General features: G+C 40.1%; 1 protein-coding gene across 1 annotated transcript; it reads right to left on the reverse strand.

The window, feature by feature from the left end:
• Positions 1-1,004: 1,004 nt before the first annotated feature.
• LOC131248263 (squamosa promoter-binding-like protein 7) lies at positions 1,005-23,995 on the reverse strand. Its single transcript, XM_058248456.1, has 3 exons — positions 23,397-23,995; positions 23,088-23,209; positions 1,005-1,880 (listed from the first exon to the last, which is right to left on the reverse strand). Exons 1-3 carry the CDS (start codon positions 23,906-23,908, stop codon positions 1,414-1,416), a joined length of 1,101 nt encoding a protein of 366 aa, XP_058104439.1. The 5' UTR covers positions 23,909-23,995; the 3' UTR covers positions 1,005-1,413.
• Positions 23,996-24,406: the final 411 nt, after the last annotated feature.

Below are 24,406 nucleotides of genomic sequence, written 5' to 3' on the forward strand. Positions count from 1 at the left end.
AAAAAGATGTATTCGCGCACATGGTGTTCCACAGATCTCAACTCCAAATCAGACACTATATAATGTATTTTAACCCCTTTAACACAATACCATTCAATCCCTACCACGAATCCAAACAGGCCCCAGGTCTCAATTCATGAAACACAACAATCCTTGTCCGGAGATTTCTTGGCACCGTATCATTTTGCCTCTAGGCCGAGATCAAATCAAAGAGATGTGACCACTTCTTTATGCATCGATCTTGATGTTGTCATGATCATCGCCCAAGTTCTCGCCATTGTCTCACATCTTGCCGAGATGTTCTTCGTTAACAATCGAGCACTTGTCTAGATCTAGCATCAATCAACGACGCTTATCGGATCTCCAGCCGGCAACAACAAATTAGAACGTCCAACTCAGAGCTATTCTATCAACAGTTTGATAGCATTGAAGTTTTGTTTCTATGCGTTTGATCAATGCCTGGCCCATATGTGGGACCACGAACTATTGACAGTTTTTAGGATTTTGAATTCATTTATGGAACCTGAAAAGATGGTAGAAGACAAGTGTTTGGAATTTGATGAAATGCAACAACTTTGGCTCTGATACGATGCAAACTCATCTGGCCTACAACAATCAGTCCTGTTGAGTTAATTAAAGATATACAACTTTGCAGATCTTGGTCCTACCAGCATCAGTTGGTTCAAACAACTTTAAACCGTTGATCAGGATCACAATTTCTAATAAGCTGCGCGTCTACATCTGGACTTGCCCAACTTGTACGTGTACGCTATTTGCGTCTGAATTTCTACACGTGGGAAGTACCCGGCTGTAGGGTAAGCAACTAAAGGGAAGAATGGAAGGATCGAGATAGGGGATTTGTCATGTGGGCCACAAATCTACACTAACATGACCCATCAATCATCACTTCCATCATCAGACCGTTGGTTTCGGGCTATGAAAATCTAGGGTTTTTGGCGCAACACAATCCTCATTATAGAGTTTTGGAATTATTAAACACATCATAACCCTACTTAACAACGTAAGTAAATTACTAAATAAATGATCAAAATAAAACAAAGACGATAAAATTGCTAAATCGAAATACAACAGCAGGTCTTTTATGCCTTTTGCCGCGCTGGATTATGAAAAGGAGCATTTTTCATCAAATTACTTAGGCAGGTTATCCAGCAGATCCAGACCGTCCATTTAGTGAGCCCTTGCCAGGAATGGCCTTTTGCAGAAAAGCATACCAAACAATGGACGGTCAAGATCAACAACAATTCGACATGAGAAACAGATGGTTATGATCATCTGTTCCATGCTATTTCCAACGAAGGGCCATCTACGGACAGAACGAGCTAGATGCCTGCAAATGTCAGGATCCACCCGGGCAGATCAAGGTGGGCAATCAACAGCCAACTTCCAAACATTTTAAACCACATGAGTTCCCTCCAATGATTTCCAGATCTCACAACACCCTTCCTCCTCTTCCTTGGACTTGCTCCTCCCAGACATGATCTGGAACGTTGAGTTTGGTGTCTGCATCAGATCCAACGTCACATGCACTGCTGGTTCATGGAAGTGGTCCCACTGGGACACCAGCCGGCATGCTTCGGGCCCACCAGGACCCGCCTGGTGCTGGTGAGGGATGTTCGAAAGGAACTCCTGGGCCCTGCTCGCCTCATCCGTCCCATGGTTCCAACCACGATCTGAAATCAGCTGCCTGGCAAGGACGGCTGCGCGGTTCTCAGCAATGAGCTCGCGGAGGGCCGCGCTGGATCGAGAGGAGAGATCAGCGGAAGGAACCCAAGAAGAATTCTTGGATGACAGAAGAGAGAGAGCACATCCCGTTGCCGCCGATGATATGCACGCAAATCTTCCATCCATGAATTTGTTCTCTGCAGCAAAGTGAAGGTCAGAATCTTTTCCAGCAAAGCAAGACTGACAGATGTAATTGAAGAGAAACTGAAATAAAATAGAGAGATTACTGAATTCCACCAAACATAATGTCGGGAAGGAGACACATTTTTAGTCGAAGTTCAAAACGTTGCAATTGGGAACCAACCTAAATATGAAAGAGTGCCAATCTAAATGATATAAGCATCGAGGATAACAAAGCTCTTGTCGGAGCATTGGATGCTGCGGCTCTTATGCATCTACACTAAAGAAATGTTAGCGTGCCAAAACAGTATTAGCTTCATGGTGCTGAACATCATGTCTTACAACAAAACCAACTGGTACCAAAACCTGTTTCATTACATCAGTATTCTATATTTATTAAACCAGTTAGACAGAGTTCCCAGCCCATGGTTCAGTGGTAGACAGTGTGTTTCTGTTGTTGAATGTCTTAAATCGGTAAACAACAAGGTCTGTCGATGCCATCGATAGATGCTCGATGCCATCGAAAAAATCTAAAAAATCCATATTTTATCGCTGGAATGTTTTGGTGTTTTTCTCGATGCCATCGACAGATCATCGATGCCATCAAAGTCCCATTGAAGGCGCCATCGACAGATCGTTGATGCCATCAAAGTCCCATCAAAGGCGCCATCGAGCACGCGCAGAATTGCAAAAGTGCAGGATTTGTTTCCTATTCCGATTGTGATACAATGTTATACCATATATAGCAAGCGTAATCGGGATTTGGAAGCAAGAGAGGTGTTCTAGGTTTTCTAAATTCATTCCTAAGGGTTTCAAGGGCATAGCTTGGCTTGTGAGGAAGATTGTTCGAATCAGTAATCTCTATCTTTTGTAATTTTCTACTTTCATATTGCATTATTGTCACTCTGTGCTGTGGTTTTTTCCCGCAAGGGTTTTTCCACGTAAAATTCGATTTGTTTGTTTTTGAACTTAGTTGTGTGATTAGAGTATGCTTGTTCATCTTTGTATGCTTCAAGAGTTCCCCAACAGTTTCAACACCTAGTTGGACATGGGTCCAATTGACAGGACCCCTTGTGGGTGGGGTTCACATGATTTGCATAGATAAGCATCCACACGGAGACACACAAATCAGGCACCCTTTTATACATTTGTGACAATGACTTCATGAGTGCGCTGTTGGAGTCTCCATTCAAAGCATGGAAACCAGTCAAGCCTACACATTTCCAACTCAGTCATTGTGCATGAACGAGTATTATTAGTATTTCATCTTTCACTGTGATTCTGAAATGATTGGCATCCATCTCTCAAATCAAAAGCCTATCCTATTTCATTTTAGGTGAAAAGATTATCTACTCATAGGTAATCCTGTAGAAGCATGATATAAAGGGCCTGTTTGTTAAGTGTGAAAAGAAAAGAAAAGAAATCAATTTCCTTTAACAGAATGTTTTCTCCTGTTTGATTTGCAAAGGAAGCCATGGTCCAAGAAGTAATGATTACCCTTATTGTTAAGAAAATCCTATTACAAAGGTATATGGTGTCCCTGTTGGCTTTACAAAGCCTTAGAACCGTACACACCACAAAGCTATAAAAATAAAAACCTTTTTATTTAAATTTTTTTTTGCTTTTCACTTGTTGCACTGTTGCTGCACACACTTGCTGTAATCGGCTACACAATGTGCCTTTTATAGGCTTTTGCGCCTAATGTGAAATACCTAATATGCCCTCATTCTATACCATTAACTACATTTAATCCATCAGTTTCAAACGTTTGGAAATCCACCAGCCACAACACGTGCAAAATGTGGAAATTCTAATAACCATAACGTGTGGCTGTTTCAAATGCCATGAAAACTGTAGCATCTGAACCGTCCATTTGGTTTGGACGTTTCAACACTCCCCTTCAAACCAAAAAAGGCTTCATTCCAAGCATCGATCTTAGTTGTCTGAAAGTATCAGTCGGTAATGCCTTGCTGAATATGTCCGCAACCTGTTCAGTGGTATGACAGTACTCCAATTTTACCATTTTCTGCTCTACTTGATCTCTTAAGAAGTGATACTTAGTATCAATGTGCTTGCTCCTTCCATGCTGCACCGGATTTTTGGCAAGTTCGATTGCTGACTTGTTATCCACATATATAATGGTGGATTCCTCCTGTGGATGTTTCAGCTCTTTTAGCATACGTTCTTCAACCATATTGCTTCACAGACTGTTGACGATGCTGCCACATACTCTGCTTCACATGTGGACAAAGCAACAACACTTTGCTTCTTTGAGTTCCATGTGAAAGCAGTCGATCCAAGATAGAAAACATATCCCGTGGTGCTTTTCCTTTCATCTTGGTCACCTCCCCAATCACTGTCTGAGTATCCATACAGTATTGCTTCATCTTCGTATGGATAGAAAAGACCAAATTCCATTGTTCCTTTGATGTACCTGAGGATTCTTTTTGCAGCTAGCCAGTGTGATTCTTTTGACGCTTCCATGTACCTGCTTAGAAGTCCAACACTGTAGACGATATCTGGCCTTGTGATTGTAAGATATCTTAGGCTTCCAATCAAACTCTTAAATAGAGTCGAGTCCACGCTTCTTCCTTCTCCTTCTTTTGTCAGCTTCAGGCCCATTGCTACAGGCGTGTTCACGGCATTACAATCTGCCATCTTGAACTTTTTAAGCAACTCCTTGGCATATATTTTCGGTGATATATAAATACCGCCGACTTGTTGTTTTACTTCGATGCACAAGAAGGAGGACATCAATCCACCATCAGTCACCTCGAATTCATTGAACATAGCATGCTTGAATTCTTCAAACAACGCCTGACTGTTTCCTGTGAACAGCAGATCATCAACATATAGGCATGCTATGAGGATGTCGCCATGAGCACTTTTCTTGATGTAGACTGCATGCTCATATGGACATTGGGTGAAGCCGTTCTCTTGAAGATAGTTGTCGATGCGTGCATTCCAGGCACAAGGAGCCTGCTTCAACCCATAAGGGACTTTCTTCAATCGATACACTTTGTGTTCCTCCCCTTGAATAACAAAACCTTTAGGCTGGTCAACATAGACCTCTTCTTCCAGAATTCCATTCAGGAATACAGATTTCACATCTAGTTGGTAGATCATCCAACTATGATGGGCTGCAAGGGAGATAATCATCCTTACAGTGTCAAAATAATCGTCCTTACAGTGTCAAGGCGAGCAACAGGAGCGAAGACTTCTTCATAATCCACCCCGTATTTCTGTTTGTAAACCTTTGCTACGAGCCTTGCCTTGTAACGATTTATTTCATCATCAGCATTTCGCTTGATCTTGTACACCCATTTGACACCAATAGTTCTTTGGCCTTGAGGAAGTAAAGTCAAATCCCATGTATTGTTCTTCTCAATGGCCTGGATCTCCTCTGCCATAGCCGTCCTCCAACATTCTTCTTCTACGGCCTCCTCAAATGTAAGAGGCTCGTGGTCTGCATACAAGCAAAACAAATTTACTTCCTCAGTTTTGGCGTAGATATCGTTTAGGCTCCTCATTTTGATAGGAGTCAAGGGTGAAGGAGAACTGGATGATGACGTGCTGGCTGAATTTTGATTTGTTGGAATACTTCTAGAGGAGATGGAACGTATCGCTGGACTTCTGCGTGCAGACGTTTCGGCGGAAGAGGGTGTTGCAGGTGTCTGCTCCTGGTTCTCATGCTTCTCTTCTTCATGTTCTTCAACCATGACTTGATTTTCTTTGGCCGAATCTTCCTCATTTCATTTCCAGGCATCTTCCTCGCAGAATATTACATCTCTACTCACCACCACTTTATTGGCTAGTGGATTGTAAAGCTTGTACGCCTTCGATACTTCACTGTAGCCGATGAAGATACACTTCTCGCCACGATTATCAAGCTTTTTCCTTCTCGCTTCTGGAACTTGAGCATAGGCGACACACCCAAAGATCCTTAGGTGCGCCACGCTCGGTTTGTTGCCACTCCATGCCTCCTGTGGTGTCATGTTTCTTACGCTCTTGGTTGGACACCGATTGAGTAAGTAGGCAGTACATGCAACTGCCTCTGCCCAGAAGCTTTTTGGCATGCCTTTCTCTTTGAGCATGGTCCTTGTCATGTCGAGGATGGTGCGGTTCTTTCCTTCCGCAATGCCATTCTGCTGTGGCGTGTAGGCTGCAGTGTGCTGTTGCTTGATTCCTTGATCCCTGCAATACTCTCGAAAGGCATTTGAGGTATACTCTCCACCTCTGTCAGATCTAAGGATTTTGATTTTAAGACCACTTTCTTTTTCAACAAGGGCCTTAAAATTTTTTTAAATAGTAAAAGCAGCAGACTTTTCTTTGATTACATACACCCACAATTTTCTACTGAAATCGTCAATGAAGGTAATAAAGTATTTATTACCTCCAAGAGAGATTGGCTCCAATGGTCCACAGATGTCAGTGTGAACCAACTGCAATGGTTCTCTTGCTCTTCGGGATACTCCACTCGGAAATGAGTTCCTTTGTTGCTTGCCGAGTGTGCACGCCTCACACACATGTTCTGGAGCTTCAATAGCCGGCAAGCTATGCACCATACTTGATGAGGATAAGAGTTTAAGGCCACTGAAATGGAGATGCCCAAAGCGAAGATGCCATCTCCATGAATCATTCTTCACGAGTCCATAGAGACACTTCTCAGCCTTTGTGTTAATATGGAGCGGAAACATGCGATTCTTTGCCATATGGACTTGAGCCACAAGTCTCCCGTATGCATCTCTTATAGAGAGAGAATTGTTTTCCATGTGTATCACATACCCCTTCTCAAGGAGTTGGCCGATACTGAGGATATTACTTTTCATGTTTGGTACGTAATACACATTGGAGATAAAATTCGTCACACCATTCTTCTAATAGATTTTAACTTTTCCTTTACCTTTCACAGGAACTTTTGATGAGTCTCCTAGACTCACATTGCCACGATCATTTTCCGCCAGTTCCATGAACAATTCCTTCTTTCCACACATGTGGTTACTCGCACCAGAGTCGAGATACCACACGTCATGTTGATCACATGCTTCTTCATGTGCAAGAAGAAGTGTGGAGTCTTCTTTTTCATGATTTGATGCTTCTGCATAATTAGAATGCTCATCTTGATCCACTGGTTTGCTCCAACAGTCTGAAGCATAATGACCGAACTTGTTGCAATTGTAACATTGAATATTTTTTGTATTTCCACGTCCACGCATGGATCGTCCTCTACCATTTCCTCTTCCACGGAAATTGGTAATCTTTTAGTGATTTTGTGATTGGCTTGGATAATATTCACGCCCCCTACCTCTTGCACGATTGCTAGTGCCACGGCCCCCTCGTTGTGTAGGACCATTCTTTAGAGTCAACTTAGACTCTAAGGCATGTTCAAGCATTGAACCCACGTTCTTTTGCATTCGTTGCTCATGTACTTGCAACGAGCCCATCAGTTCTTCAATGGACAGATTTTCCAAGTCTTTTGATTCTTCTATGGCAACAGCCACATGCTCAAATTTGGTTGTGAGGGATCGAAGTACTTTTTCGACAACCCGTACATCTTCGATCTTTTCACCATTTCTTTTCAAGTTGTTAACAATAACAAGTAACCTTGAAAAAAAGTCAGAAATGGTCTCACCTTCCTTCATGTGTGAGGTCTCGAATTCGGCTCTAAAAGTTTGGAGACGAACCTTCTTCACACAATCAACTCCTTTGAAGATTGTGCTAAGAATCTCTCATGCTTGCTTGCATGTTGTCGCTTCAGCGATCCGTTCAAAGGTGGACTCATCCAACCCTTGATAGACAAGAAATAGAGCCTTCTTGTCCTTCTTTCTTTGATCTTTGAGGACCGCCCTTTGATCAGCGGTATAGAGAACTTCTTCTTCCGTTGTGGGTTCTACATACCCATCACTGACGATATCCCATAGATCTTGGGATCCGAACAAAGCCTTCATCTGGATGCACCAGTTTTCATAGTTATCCTTAGATAACTTTGGAATCTGCGGCTGGATGGACGCCATCACTTTTTCACACTATGGATCAACAACGCCTTTTTCTTGGCGTAGCAGTAGCAACACCTTGATCACACGATCTGAACCTTCAAATGATACCTGGTCCCACAAGATCGTCTCGCTCTGATACCAGTTTGTTGGCTTTACAAAGCCTTAGAACCGTACACACCACAAAGCTATAAAAATAAAAACCTTTTTATTTAAATTTTCTTTTTTTGCTTTTCACTTGCTGCACTGTTGCTGCACACACTTGCTGTAATCGGCTACACAATGTGCCTGTTATAGGCTTTTGCACCTAATGTGAAATACCTAATATGCCCTCATTCTATACCATTAACTACATTTAATCCATCAGTTTCAAACGTTTGGAAATCCACCAGCCACAACACGTGCAAAATGTGGAAATTCCAATAACCATAACGTGTGGCTGTTTCAAATGCCATGAAAACTGTAGCATCTGAACCGTCCATTTGGTTTGGACGTTTCAACAGTCCCTAGGGAGCAGCAAAGTACAAATACATGATAGAAAAATAAACTTTCCCAACTCTAAAACAAGTGTCCCACTATCAGATCAAAAGTACAAAGGTTTGTTATAATAGCATGGCAATTTGAAATGCTTTTTTGGGATGAATGTAGGTATTTGTATTTTTGTTCTTCTTTCACTGTTACATTACAGACAAACTGAGAATGTAAGAAAAAGAGTGAAATTTTGGTGAGGGGGAAAGAAACCACACTTTGAATTCCAAATTAGTCCGCTTTCTTTAAGACAGATACTGCACCTCTACAACAATTGTAAATTCAAAATGGGTTGCAATTATCATGCATCTAGGATAAAACAAATCCTAAATATTGCATAATAACCCCACCATTGACGGCAACCATAAAAACTTGGAAACAAAGAGGTTTGCTTGAATACAACCACACATATTGCAATACGATTGGGACTTTAGCCTTCAAATCTGGATCATCTTCCAACGACCTAAGCCGGCTTATATGATGAGTCCCACTTTAAATGGTGGAAAGTCAACAAATAGCTCTTTGGCTTTGAACATGAAGAATAGTCAAAATAAACTTTAAATAATCAAAGGGTTGAAAAAATGTTGTACACCCCACCGAGCATGCACACATGTGGAGTAAAGGGAATCAACTTAATTCTCACCCTGATTCTCTCTTCAGGTTGTTCCCTAGGTTTAAGAAATTTGGAGTTTGAATATGAGGATCACGTTTACTTCGATTCTCCCAGTGGTTTGTTACACTTAAATTTGAATCTTTAAAAAAAATTTAAAAAAATCATTTACTACAAGATAGGAGTAGTTAGAGGTGGAGAATAAAGAGGGGTGTATTTCAGAGAAAGCCTATTAAGGAAAAATCAAAGAATTAAGGAAGCCCACCACCCTTGAAGTGGCTTCGTATCCATTTCTTATTCTTTTTCTCTTCATATTTTATTGAGATATTTATGCAAATCGATGATATGAAGATCATAACAACTTGTAATAGAGCCAATGATTTTCGGACTGCTCACAGATACCATTAACCATGGTTTCCAATGCGGAGTTTTTTTTTTTTTTTTTTTACGCACGCACACACACCCCACACACTCACGCTGGTGGAATTTCACCACCTATGGGTACTCGAACCCTTGACCAGGAGTTGAGACTCCTGAGAGTCTTACCACCCGGGCAAGAGCAAGGACCCTCCAAGGCGGAGCTTGCACAGAAGGTCAGCAATCTTCGTGGTCAACTATAAGAAATGTTTAATCATTTTGAACATATTGCTTTTTCCATCCAACTCATGTAAGATGAGAGGGATTCGAATAGAGCTACAGTTGAATCCAGGAGTCCACAACGAAATCAAGTATACCATCAATCGGTTGAGCTTGATTTTCCCAGATTTGATAGTCATGATCCCGCCAACTAGATCTACACAGCCAAAAAATTTTAGGAGTTCAACCAAATTCTGGACAATCAAATGGTGGCGCTCACTGCAATTCATCTTTCTGGTGATGTCATTTCACTCATGCACTTTACATGCGCTTCAAACCGCAAATAGTGAGGACCATAGTGGCGAGTTGTCCAAGCTACAACAAACCACCATGATTCGAAATTATCATTCCATTTTAATATATTAGCAAATCGCACCTCGCGATTGCCCAAACCTTTCTTAATTGGGTGTTTCATTTCACGGTTGCATGAAGATGAATCAAGTGAGGGTTAAAATCCTTCAACCATCCACTCTTGTAGAAGCATTCCAAATGGCGTCACTCCATGAAGAAGCGGATTCCATCAACCGAACTTTATGGTCCAATGACTTGAAACCTTCAACCCTTATGATGACTCTCTCTCTCAAGGAGGGCACACTGCCCTATCAAGCAGTTGACTTTCGAAGAAATGCAAGAACGTCAAAGACATAGACTATGTTATATAACTGTGAGGAAAAGTTTAACATGCGTCTCCGATGTAAGGAACAATTAGCTATTCACATGGGTTCTGAAGAAGATATTGTAGAGGAAGAACCCATCCTAGAAGTTGGCATCACCTGAGGACCATAGTTTTTAAGGGCCTGTTTGGTACGTGAGCTTTAGATGGGATTAGGTGGGATGGAATTGCATTGGTCTCGTGCAAATTCCATCATGCGTTTGGGGAGGACAAAAAAGGTTGGGATTAGGTGGGACGGAATTGCATTTGTCCCATGTAGGATTTCCGAGGGATTTTGAAATCCACTACACATGTGGGCCCCACATTGATGCATATGGTTTATCCATGTTGTCCATCCATATGCTCCCTTTGCACGTGACATTCTAGTTATGTATGTGTACAAGTGACCAACATCTATTATGAATTTGGTTAGTTGATTACAATTCCATGGTCCAACAAATGGGGTTTTGCTTAATCCAGTGTTTTTCCCATAGCAAGAATTTTATCCCGAACATGGGGATTGGATGGCCAAATACCATCGTATTTCCAAACATGCAATCATTGTACAATAATGGTGTTAATCACATCTAATACAATTCCATACCATTTAATCCCACATACTAAACAAACCCTAAGTGGCAGAGAATATTGCTCACCCCACTAATCATGCACACACACGGAGTAAAGGAAATCACCTTGATGCTCACCCTGATTCTCTCTTCAGGTTATCCCTAGGTTTAAGAAGTATGGAATTGTGAATAAGAGGATCACATTTGTCTTGATCCTCTCTTTAAGTTATTAAATTTAAATGCTTTTTTTTTGTTAATTCAGTTACTACAAGATAGGAGTCATTAGAAGTGAAGAATAAAGAATGGTGTATCTCGAAGAAAGAAAGCCATTAAAGAAAAATCAAAGAACTAAGGAGGCTCACCACACTCGAAGTCGTTTCTTACCCTTTCTTATTCTTTTTTCTTTTTTTTTCTCTTGAGATATTTTTGCAAATCCGTTATATGAGTTGAGCATCGTATTCATAATAAATATCGAGTTAGAGAGGATTTTTCTTTTTCTTTTTCACACATCCCCCATCCAAGTGGATACCTATCAATTTTGGTCATTGAAAAAAAAAAAAAAAACTAAATCCAACTCCTGGTCCCACATATCATATTGTAATACTTCAGGGTGTATTCAAGCAAATCTCATATCTAATGTGTCAAAAGAAAATACAATTACCCAAGTCATTCCTTCATTTTAATTCACCATTCAAAGAAAACATTACGCGACTTCCAATAACCAAGTGCCATGCAAGATCTATTCACTGTGTGGTGCACATGCCATCGACAGTGCAACCAACCATTTGTGATAAAAGCCCTAAACCATTTTCACATGAGGTGATAATGTTTAGAACAATAGTTTACTTTGCAGAGAGGAAAAAAAAACCCCTTTAAACTACAAAGAACACCCCACAATCATGGTGACAAAGCACATTTAACAAAATAGACAGAGGTATATGTACAGAACCACAAAAATTTATAAGTTTTAATTCTCTCCAACTCCGTGTCTTTCACTAATGGGGGTGGCTAACACTGGAGTTTCGAACACGTCCTCTTTTAATATTGCACTACCTATAAGTTCGACAGTTCTTTAAAAGGATAACCATGATCATTAAAGAACTCAAAACTCTTCAATTTTACCACCCTGCTAAAGTGCACTATGACAGGACCCAGTCCAGACCCATTTAATAATCTGGTCGAGAGTTTAAATTGAAGCTACCTCATTAGATACAATTGTGAACCCAAACAATTAGCTGGTCAAATCCAAGAATCAAACTTAACTTACCCATTCTCTAAGCTAGTCACTACTTGTGAAGACTTAGAAAAAGCTCCGTGAAAACTCAAGAAGGCTCTAACTAACTGATGCATCCCTTGGTACACCAAGAAACACCATATCATACTTAAGGGAGGCTTTGAAGATATCAATGGTCATTTTGGGCCCCTCCCCATCCAATGCCCCACCATCTCCCACCCACCCCATTTAATCTCCCTCCATCTCTCTATAAATATAATTTTGTAAGTGGTGAAAATGTATTGGTGTATTTATTTTTTTTCCTTTTTTGGTAAGGTCTTTTTATCATCTTTAAGAGTGAGTGAATCCCCAACCTTGGGTGAGTGAATCCCCAAGCCATCCATAGTGTATTGTTATTTCCTTTTTTTTCAATCAAAGCAATTATCCTCTCTTTATCTTCTTTTTACCACTTGCTCAAGTATTTTCTATTTTCTTGTCTGTTGGATTAACATCATTTGTCATCAGAGTAAGTCCGGTTCTTGGATTAGGATTGATTTCTTATGAAAAGAGGAGGAAACCAGGCCGAGCGGCTGGCTTCAATTCAAGATGTCCACCTTCGCGAAGAAATTGAAAATTTGAAGTATGACAACAACAATCTACAATGCATAATGGAGGAAGTTTCATGAAGACTTCCTGCACAAGCCTTCACAAATATTCTAATGTATGATAATGATGCTCATGAAGTATTTGATGAAATGATTAGATCAAATGAAAGTGAAGTGAATGAAGACTATCTGGAATTTGATGATGATGAGCCGATTTGTGGTGAAGATGCCCATGAAGTGTTTTATTAAATGACCGAACCAAATGAAGGTGAAGTAAACAAAGACTACATAGAATTTAATGATGATGAGCCGATTTATGATGAAAATGCTTATTAAGTGCTTTATGAAATGACCGGATCAAATGAAGGTAAAAACCTTATTATTCACAAAATTTTGGCTGCTCTTCGAGTGCCCAAAGACCATTTTCTACGTGTTTTACATGAAAAGAAGTTATATGTCAACCTCAAGAAATACTTATTTTTAGTTGACAATGTAGTTTTTTATTCTCTGTCCTTTCATCCAAAGGAATCAAAGTAGATGTAGAGAAGATCAAAGTAAGTGTGGAACGACCAACCTGAAAATTGGTTATTGAAGTGTAGCACTTCCATGTCCTAGCAACATTTTACCAACGATCCATGTTTACAAGGCAAGGTACCTACACTAAATATCTTGTCCAATGAAAGAACAAGACTCGATACAAAAATACCTGGATCAACAATGAGGAGTTACAAGATTTCAATGTTAAAATGTAGAAAAAAAAATTATCAAGCTGAACTCCAATACGAGTTATTTTCATGAGGAGGAGATTGATGCAACCCTTGGTACACCAAGAAGCATCATATCAGACTCAAGTATGGTTCTGAAGATACCAACAGTCACCTTGGGCCCCTCCCCATTTGGTGCTCCTCTCGCTCCCACCCACCCCATTTAATCTCCCTCCATCTCTCTACAAGTATAGTTTTGTAACCGGAGAAAGTGCATTAGGATTTTATTTTTATTTTTATTTTTTATCGTCTCTGAGAGTATGAGAATCCTCCTTGTATTTTGGTGAGTGAATATCCAACCATAGGTGAGTAAATCCCCAAGTCATTAGAGTGTATTGTCATCTCCTTTTTTTCAATCAAAGCAATTATCCTATCTTTCTCCTCTTTCTATTAGTTGCTTAAGCATTTTTATTTTTTGCCCGTTGGATCCAAATCACTAACTTCTACACACTCAAGAATACTTGTCTTATCATATTTTATTTGTTAAACATGAAAAAGACTCAAAATAAACTTAAAAAACTTGTCCAAGTTACTTTACTCAACTTGACTTAAGTGATCATCAGTTGAATTGAGTCTTCAAGTATTTAAGCCTTAAATTTATTTTTCAATCTCACTTTGTTCAAGTAAGAGATGCATCTGAGTTGCCTCAGAAGATTCAGATACCATCATCATCGAGGAAGGATGAGAAACATGCTAGACCGAGGACCCTAGTCATAGGCCTTAAGTGGCCATAGATTCTCAAGTTTGAGGACCCGGATCAAGTCAAATCAGTAGTACCAATGGTTGAGTGCCTTGCGACTAACCACCTAAACTGCCTGAGATAACAAAACACCGAGGGCCCCTTCATGCAGGTTGCCATAGAGGTTCATTTTGGATTTGGGTTTCCTACAACATCTAAAGTTGGCTGAACAGGTTTGTCGTCTAAAGGGCTCAAGACCGGATCAGGCAGACCTTGGACGCTTTTTCAAGATCTTGTCCAGTGACAACTCCCGCACGGACACAGCATTTTCCATCCTCAGCCAATCCAAGATCCAACATTGATTGAATCACACTATCCCTAGATATCTTAGTTGACCCACGCTTTAACTGGGCAGCTTGCCACTCATCTAACGCAGCAGAAGTATACTGCAATTGATCTAAACCAGATGTCAACAAGTGTAAGCTGAGCTCACATCAATCTCTTGCACACGACACAGCATTTTCCATCCTCAGCCAATCCAAGATCCAACATTGATTGAATCACACTATCCCTAGATATCTTAGTTGACCCACGCTTTAACTGGGCAGCTTGCCACTCATCTAACGCAGCAGAAGTATACTGCAATTGGTCTAAACCAGATGTCAACAAGTGTAAGCTGAGCTCACATCGATCTCTTGCACACGAGGCCTACATAGAGCCTTTCATTTAGCAGAACAAAGACTGCTACCACTACATGCTATTAGGACCACCCAAACGGGATGAGAGGACTAATCAAGAAACCAAGCTTCAAGTGCTCAGTTGGTCTGCCCCCTCATGGCTCTCCTCAAGGCATCTTGGGTAGTCTGTTAGCCGGTCAATGGGAATGCTTGATTCAACCTTTTATGTTACAAGCAACAACCCCTTTTCTTGTTTCTCTATTACGATTTTTTAATTCAGTTGTAGCTGAGCATCCACCCTTGCAACCAACACAATACATCCTGGCGGCAAAAACAGTAGCTCCATTACTAGTAAATGAAACCTGCCTATCTGCGCCGTGTTTGCAAATCCAATCCAAAACTTAGAATTTTTCAACTCATATTTTGTACCCTCATTCTATGGTTCTTTTATTAGGACCAAACACAAGAACACCTACATTCCAAAGAACTCATAACCCCTTGCCACACATGTTATGGACACCAACAACATAGAACCCAAGCAAGTATGCTTTTATCAACAGGACAGACAGTATCCAATGCTACCACTTGTATTTTATTTATTAAGCTCCCTATCCATGTGACTAGTTATATGGGAACGTTATTGTAATTACCAGGCTGTTTAAAGTGTTTAGATTGCCTCAAATCAACTATCTATTCCATCTTACACAGCACCTGAGGTCCACGCAAAGGTCCACCAGTACTTCAAGTGCATAAGTGAAAATAGAGCTCAACACCAAGCAATCCAACACATGCCACAAGATTCTGAGGCCCACGAAATGGACCTGGTCAGGTATGGTATGTTGTTGATCACACCCAATCCACAACACAACACAACATCCCACACAACAACATGACCGCCGCGACAAACAATCAACTGTCACCTAAAATGGGGACCAATCATAAGTGATCCTTACACTTTCAACCATCTCCAGAGGTTAGAAATAGGGCTGAAATTTCTCAGAACCCCAACGGCACCAACAAGAGCCATCACTCTATCATTACAAGCTCTCGAACAGCTTGCAACATCCACATCAACTAGCAACAGACGCACCATGTTAGCAACTTGACTTGAAACAACACCCTAAATACGCCTTTTTTTGTCTTGTTGTTGTAATCAAGGCCTAGGTCTCGGAGGGCCAAAGGCTTGAACCTGCTCTCAATTGAGGGATAGATAAAAGCTGGTAGTTCAAGCTCAGGAAACCAAAAGAACCCACAAAAATAAAGTGTTGTAATCTTTGTATGTTTCTCAATTTCCATACATAAAATTCACAGAACTTTGAATTTCAAATGCAAATTTGTGCGTAATAGGGATTGGAGTTATTCATTTGATATACCTTACCTTGCATGGAAACCCCAAGATGACAATAAATGGAATTCGGTAATATGGTCATGCACCACTTGATGTTCATGGGAAAACTCCCCGGCCATAGGCCAGGGTCATCTCGTGGTTGCATATCTAAGGCATGGCTAAACCTAACCACAGGACCAAACACAAGAACACCTACATTCCAAAGAACTCATAACCCCTTGCCACACATGTTATGGACACCAACAACATAGAACCCAAGCAAGTATGCTTTTATCAACAGGACAGACAGTATCCAATGCTACCACTTGTATTTTATTTATTAAGCTCCCTATCCATGTGACTAGTTATATGGGAACGTTATTGTAATTACCAGGCTGTTTAAAGTGTTTAGATTGCCTCAAATCAACTATCTATTCCATCTTACACAGCACCTGAGGTCCACGCAAAGGTCCACCAGTACTTCAAGTGCATAAGTGAAAATAGAGCTCAACACCAAGCAATCCAACACATGCCACAAGATTCTGAGGCCCACGAAATGGACCTGGTCAGGTATGGTATGTTGTTGATCACACCCAATCCACAACACAACACAACATCCCACACAACAACATGACCGCCGCGACAAACAATCAACTGTCACCTAAAATGGGGACCAATCATAAGTGATCCTTACACTTTCAACCATCTCCAGAGGTTAGAAATAGGGCTGAAATTTCTCAGAACCCCAACGGCACCAACAAGAGCCATCACTCTATCATTACAAGCTCTCGAACAGCTTGCAACATCCACATCAACTAGCAACAGACGCACCATGTTAGCAACTTGACTTGAAACAACACCCTAAATACGCCTTTTTTTGTCTTGTTGTTGTAATCAAGGCCTAGGTCTCGGAGGGCCAAAGGCTTGAACCTGCTCTCAATTGAGGGATAGATAAAAGCTGGTAGTTCAAGCTCAGGAAACCAAAAGAACCCACAAAAATAAAGTGTTGTAATCTTTTTATGTTTCTCAATTTCCATACATAAAATTCACAGAACTTTGAATTTCAAATGCAAATTTGTGTGTAATAGGGATTGGAGTTATTCATTTGCTATACCTTACCTTGCATGGAAACCCCAAGATGACAATAAATGGAATTCGGGAATATGGTCATGCACCACTTGATGTTCATGGGAAAACTCCCCGGCCATAGGCCAGGGTCATCTCGTGGTTGCATATCTAAGGCATGGCTAAACCTAACCACAGGTATGGGCAACCCAATTTTATATTGATGCATACCACAGCTACAAAGATAGGAGTTCTTGGGCAACTAACACATATGCATCGTATACTGGATCTTTTTCATGTAAACCAAAAACAAAAAAGGGGGGGGGGGGGGGGGGGTTGGGAGAATGAATGCTTAAAATATATAAATCATATAAGGAACATATAACGATGAACTCACTGGACGACATGATAAAACATTGAGAAAGGGTCATATACAACAGTTGTATCATAAGTTATGACACCATGTGCTACATCTGTAGAACATCCTATCAGTACAAAAGGTGAACCACACCCTGATAATCTCCTGGAAGAACATTAGGCCGATCAACTCACTGGGTGGGCCACAAGAGTACACTACGTCATACATCAGTTGCTCATTGACATTTTGGCCTAGCATCCTGCTCCATGTGGATTGGCCTGATTTTCAGACCACATGACCATTTGTACAGATAAGATATTCTACATACGTGTCACGTTGGTGGGGAGAAAATTGTTGCATCAAAACTAATGATGCAGCCACCATATCTGTTCATCTCTCAAGAACATTTGTATCCCACAAGATAATGTATTGGAAAATATGTTTTGTTTGATTCATATATTATAAAACACGGAATGTGTTGTTGACGCATTCCTCTAGTTATCTTGTTTTCTAAGTCTGAATTTTAACTTATATTCCTTCCCATTGGAAGGTAAGGGGGTGCCAAGGTCCCCCCTGTTTTTATGAATGATGGAGTTAGAGCAACAACCTCTACGCGTAAGGCATGGATATTTTGTCATATGACGAATAAATTTCCTTTTGTGGTTGAAACTTTTGTGATGGGAATTTTTGAGTTAGATTGGGATATTTTTGTCCATTCTTGTGGATGGCTCATCAAGTGACTGGCGGGGATGGAGTTTGCAGGGACTTGCAAGGTAGGATGGTCGTCGCATTTCATAATCGGAGACTTCAAATATAGCAGTGTAAGCCCCAAACCATTCTTGATGCGTAGAGGTTGTGTGGAGTGTGACTTTGAAGCCTTGTAGATTGATTATCAAAGGGAAGTCCCTGCTATGGGATGATTGGTACCATTGGGTGGAATTAGAAAAAATCTTGTCAAGAATCCATTTCAAGATTATGATACCTACCCAAAAAACAATTCGGTAGAGCATGGGCTGGGAAGAAATAATAGTGGAGATGGTGGGTCCAAGCATTTTTGGGAGGTGGTGGACATCCCCAGGGATCAAAGGGTTGTAACTCATATGGTGGCAGATCATCAAAGTATCGGAAGTATGCATGAATTTGTCACAAATTTGTATAATCTCATGTGGGATAGTGATGAAAATTTGTAGTAATTTGCATGGAGGGGTTTGGCCAAATCGGACCTTAGGAAATTTTTAGAAGAGAATCCAGCAAACATGTTTGTTTTAGGAGTCGTTTGGATGGTGGTAAATGGTTTAAGCTGTAAATGATTTACTAGTAAATCATTTACAGGATGTAAATGATTTACAGCATGTCTGTTTGACTTTAAGTTGTAAATGATTTACTAGTAAATTATTTACAGTGTTTGGATAGCCTTGAAATGGTTCATATCTTGTAATTGTGTATTCACTCCTAAGATAGTTTAGAGAAGTAATTCATTAAAAAAACATTAAAATGGCATATAAGAGTGGATTTTAAAGTGGATCATTGGGTTAAGCCTATCTCACTAAAGCTTAAGAGTTGATCCTCAGATAAAAACTAGTAGGTAAGCCATAGAAGTGGGCCCACAAATCCGAATGCTCTTTTATAAGGGGGCGGTAGAGAGAGAGAGAGAGAGAGAGAGAGAGAGAGAGAGAGAAACATTGGAGTTTTGATGGAGAATAGGAGAGGGAGGTGCATCTCTCGATTCTCTCCTTTATAGCCCTCCCTTAAAAATAAAATAAAATAAAAAAGCCGTTTGAATCTTTTGGCCAGTATATAAAATCATCTCTTTTTGTTAGGAAATGAAAAAGGACTACAGGTTGTAAATCATTTATAACTTGTAAAAGATTTACAAGCAAAAAGGGGCATCCAAACGCAAGTTGTAAATGATTTACTAGTAAATCATTTACAACTTGCCTCATTTACCAACATCCAAACGATCCCTTAAGAAATGTGATTTCTACACAATGTGAAAAGGTCAATGGTAAATATGTGAGGGTTGTTTATATATATATATATATATATATATATATATATATATATATATATATATATATATATATATATATATATATATTCTGTTCTTAAATAACTAATTTCCCTTTTCAAGGAAATCACCCGCTGACTTGTTTTCTCAAACCGGACCTTAGGAAACTTTCAAAACAGAATCCAACTAAACTTGTTTGTTTGAGAAAATGCGAAAGTTGCCCTTTTGAAAGAGAATGCTACAAAAGTGTGGAAAGGTTAATAGTAAAAAAGTGAGAATTGTTTCTTTAAAAAGCCATAAAAATCTTTATTTCTTTTTTGTAGCAATTTTTAAAAAAAAAAAATGTCCTTCTAAAAAAACTGGCAGCTACTTAGTTTCCATAAGCAGCAGAAAACATCACTATCATGGGTCATGACAAATTGGTATCATAGCTTAGGCTTTGGATTCTAGGCGTATATTACACTAAAGATTGAGCCTAGGTTTAGAATCAACTGAGGACTTAGGGTAGTCTTTCAAATTAGGGATCCAAACATAGGATCCCTTGCTTTTGTGATGAAATAAACCAGAAATATGACCTAAGGAACCCCTTTGCATCTATATGACATCAAATCTGATCTTATTTGGGATATACACTGAATTTACAGCCCAAATCTGGACCCTAGAATAATTTTTAGAAATTTTTAACTGCAATGTCACTGTGGACAGCAATAGTCAGTAGAAAATACCCAACTTCGAAATATCATAACTATAAATTTACAACTCCAATCATGGCAATTCAAAAGCCTATTCGTAGCTTGATAAATCTAATCTCAGGAAAAAATAAGTGAAAAATGAAAAACCAGAAGTTTCCTATACCGACTTTAGGTTACATCTAGACTGGTCTGAAATCGTCCGTTTCTGGATAGCACTCCATGTCTGAATTTTATGACTTTCTATAGACCTCAGATTAGGATGAAATTTTACAAAGTGATAGTACACTCATAGATGAATCTGCAGGTCAAATTAATTGGGCTGCAGATACACGAAGGTTGAAGAAAATTTGAGCTGAGATGTGTTAAGGTTGAAGCACAGGAAAATTCAGGGTTTGAGGTTGTTGTTAACACTGAGCTGCAGATACATCTATGAGTGCACTATCTCTTTGTAAAGATGAGTAGAACCGAATGAGAGAGAAGGTAGCTTGTCAACCGAGTCGACTCAGTGGGTCAACCCACTGGATCCACAAAACTGATTCTGAGTCGAGTAGTGTATGCATGCCACCCATCAGATGAGTTCCCCTCCTAATTCTTATATTATATGTTGTTATAGTTGTGATTCTAATGACTCATTGAGTCGACTCACTGAGTCAATGAGTTGATTTATTGTATTTTGATTTTGAAAACCCAAAAACCCTAGAATGATAGATTCATAACCCATACGCGTGTATCCATATGGAGAACTCTATCGTTTCACATAAAACCACCAAGTTGAATATTTCCTTTGTCATCGACCGAGTTGCGCGAGTTACGTTCACGTTGGATTTCAGTATGCCCGCCTATTTCTACCATGCATCTGATCATTCACATCAGGTAGGTGATCTACCCCACATCGTGAATTACACTTTAATACTTGTACATGTTGGTTTGTTATTTTTGTACGCCAAACATGGAATATATACATATATTCTTTCTCTAATGCATGCGTGATTAGTGCTAACATCGAGTTGTTATTACTCCTGTAAGTTCCATATTATATGTTATCATTGTTGCATTTTTTTCCATGGTGAAATTGACTGTGACATGTTGGTTCATAAATTTTTAAAAAGTGCTCTTCATGTTTCAATCACACGTACTATAGGAAACCTCGCATATTGTTATTATCTTTGACTTCATTATATTATACATGCAATTGTCTTTCTATAGATGTATAGATTATAGTGTGTTAGCATGCCACAATTCTTGGACATTGTTATTGCACATTTTAGCCATCTCTCAAATGTGGAACTTGCAATGGAAATGTAGAATGTGTGGTATGAGATTTAATACAGGTGCTCTGTCCAAGGTCATTCCTAAAAGATCAGCACAGATGATCTGCCCTGGATAATTCCTTAAAAGATATCACACATAGGTGCACTACAGTGAAAAAGTTCTTAACAGACAGCGAGTGCTCTACCCGAGTTTACTCCCAAAAGATCGACATAGGTGCTCTGCCCTGGAAAATTTCCTAAAAAATACACACACGGGTGCGTTGTCCTAAACTAACTCATAAAAGATGTCATGCAGTGCTCTGCCCAGGGTCGTTCCCTAAAAAATATCACGCGGTGCTCTGCCCAAGATCATTCCATAAAAGATCGTCACTTGTATTTATTTTCAAGTCACTTGAGGACAATTACATTAGTTCCATCACATTTATATCTTTAAGTGGCATGTGTTTTAAATTCAATTTGATTTATGAAGCATTAATTTATTTATTTTTTGGATCTCAGTTCATTATTTAAACTCTGTTAAGGGTACTAACGTGTAAATCTTGACTAGGGATGATGTGACCCTACACGCCGCCGCGCTCATACCCCTTTAAATTGTTTTGTAGGTTTAGATTTTGATGTGCAAGTTGGACAATGCTGAAGATGTTCATTTTTGTATTAGTTGAATTTTAATGTATTTGGAATATTAGTTTAGTTTGTATCATAATCTCAATGTAATCAGGTTCCACTTAAGACTTAAAAAATGTAATAGTATATTAATGAGAAATTTGATTTATTCTCTTTAGTTGGCTCTAATGTCGTACTGAAATGGATGGAAAATGAATGAATTATAAACGTAATTTGATTTATTATAATCTCGTTGTTCTGGGATTTGAATTCCAGCCTGGCTAACTTGGACCCACGTTTCGAGGCATAACAATCACAAAGTAAAAATAAAAAATAAAAAATAAAAAAAATTTACTACTATGGTAGAAAAGAGGACAACATGCCCAATAAGGGTCAACTGATTTTATATTTTTCATCTAAGGTAAGCATCAAACATTGCTTCCTTCCTAGATCAGTACGTAACTGTCATGCAGACATGAACAAACAAAATTACGAAAATCAGCCACATAAAACAAATTCTAATCCGTCATCATACGCTCCATTTATTTATTAGCAGAAAAATACAAGAAGGCCCCTACAAAAACAAACCGTATATTCTGCACGCGATCCCATTGCATTTTAAACAGAGAAAGACATAAATAGCACAGCATAAATAAATATCCGATCAATGGCTTTGATGAACTAAAAGCGCTACTGTACTGCAGTGTTAGTTCACCACCATTTTGAAAAAACGCACAAATGCAAGACCCTACATGATCTGACTAGTTTGCCGTTAATATGGGACCGCCAAGCACCTCGCTTTAATTATCCATCTGATAGCAACCAATCTGACGGCCAGGATCGTTGGATCAATGCGGTTTTAAGGTTATTCTTCATCTTCATAAGATCCCAGGGTTTCAAAATGGCGAGGAACTATCACCAAAAGAAAATAATATTTCTATAATTTAAAAAAAGAAAATAAAGTGAGAAAATACCTTGGGAAGCATTTCTAGTAATGATAGAGTCGTTCGAGCTCTTTCTCCTTCGCTCGTTATGACCTGCTAATCTCCTCCTACAACTCCTTTTCGAGTCGTCGAACTCAGACACCACATGAAACCTACGGTCCCAAATTTATCTTTTTTAAATAAATAAAAAAAATAAAAAAATCGTAATATTCTTAATTCAGAAATGCCCGTTATGCTAAAATACGCGTGCGCACGGAGTAAAAACAGATAGACAAGAAACCGTTTTCGGAGGAGCTCTAAAATACGCTTGAGGGGTAACGTGCGCCAACGATCGCGTACCTGCTGCATTGCTGGCAGAACCTTTGCTCGATCCCCAACACCACGACGCGCGGCGCCTTGGAGTGCATCTCACACACCTTGTGCCGCCTGTGGTAATCCTTCGCATTCAGTAACGCCACGTGGCACCCCTCCACCTGGCATCTCGGCACCGGCGCCGCCCCCGACGACGATGGGTAACCCCTCCCTCTCTTCCCGGCGAGCGGGAACCCCGCCACGTGTCGCTCCTCCGTCGCTCCCCCGTCCTCGAAGTAGTGCCGCTTCCCGAGTTTGAGGCACGTGAGGTGAGGATCAGGCGCGTGCGAGCCGTCCCCACAGCCCAGCAGGGGGTGCGCATTGTTCCCCTGCGGAGGAGGTGGAGGGTACATCATCATCAGATGCGCCTCCTCACTGCCGAAAGGAGGATGGAAGGCGTTCCAGTCCAGCCTCGACGAACTGCTCCCGAGCTCCCAATAATCCCACGGCAAATAATTACCTTTAACGTTACCGTTTCCGTTTCCTCCCACATTCTCCATCTCTTTCTCTCTTTACTTCTCTTCTCTTTCTTTTCTTTTCTCTTTGTGGGAGGGATAGAGTCAGGGAGCAGAAGCTGCGGGGAAAGAAGCGGCCCCTTGTCATCCAATGGGAAGCAAAGGAGTGTTATGAAAAGGCTGCAAGGGTAGGGGTGTCACGTGTGAAATGGATGTCTCCCACGTGCCAGCGGGGCATGTGACTGACACGTATAAAGAGATGATGTGAAGGGGTCAATCAGTGGAGTTACTGGGTGGGTGGGGAGAGAAAGGAGGGTGACAAGACCCAAGAGAGTGAGAGGAGTAAGGTCGCATTGATGTGGGGCCATCTGAAAAAGCATATTTCATATCGAATCGCCAGTAGTGATATTAGATAAAATTTTCAAATTTCAGCGACTGTTTGCTGCTTGTAAAATAATAATAGCAATAAGCAAATCCAGTAGACTGCGGATTCACTGAGTTTCGTGACTCTATATCGTGTAGTATGTACGTAGTATAGATCTA

The sequence above is a fragment of the Magnolia sinica genome, chromosome 6 (assembly GCF_029962835.1).
Source record: "Magnolia sinica isolate HGM2019 chromosome 6, MsV1, whole genome shotgun sequence".
NCBI lineage: Eukaryota > Viridiplantae > Streptophyta > Magnoliopsida > Magnoliales > Magnoliaceae > Magnolia > Magnolia sinica.

Coding starts and splice junctions, on each gene's coding strand:
- LOC131248263 (XM_058248456.1), bottom strand. CDS start 23,908: ATGGAGAATGTGGGAGGAAACGGAAACGGTAACGTTAAAGGTAATTAT. Junction 23,210..23,396: donor TTCTGCCAGCAATGCAGCAG/GTACGCGATCGT, acceptor TTGGGACCGTAG/GTTTCATGTGGTGTCTGAGT. Junction 1,881..23,087: donor TACTAGAAATGCTTCCCAAG/GTATTTTCTCAC, acceptor ACTTTGCTGCAG/AGAACAAATTCATGGATGGA.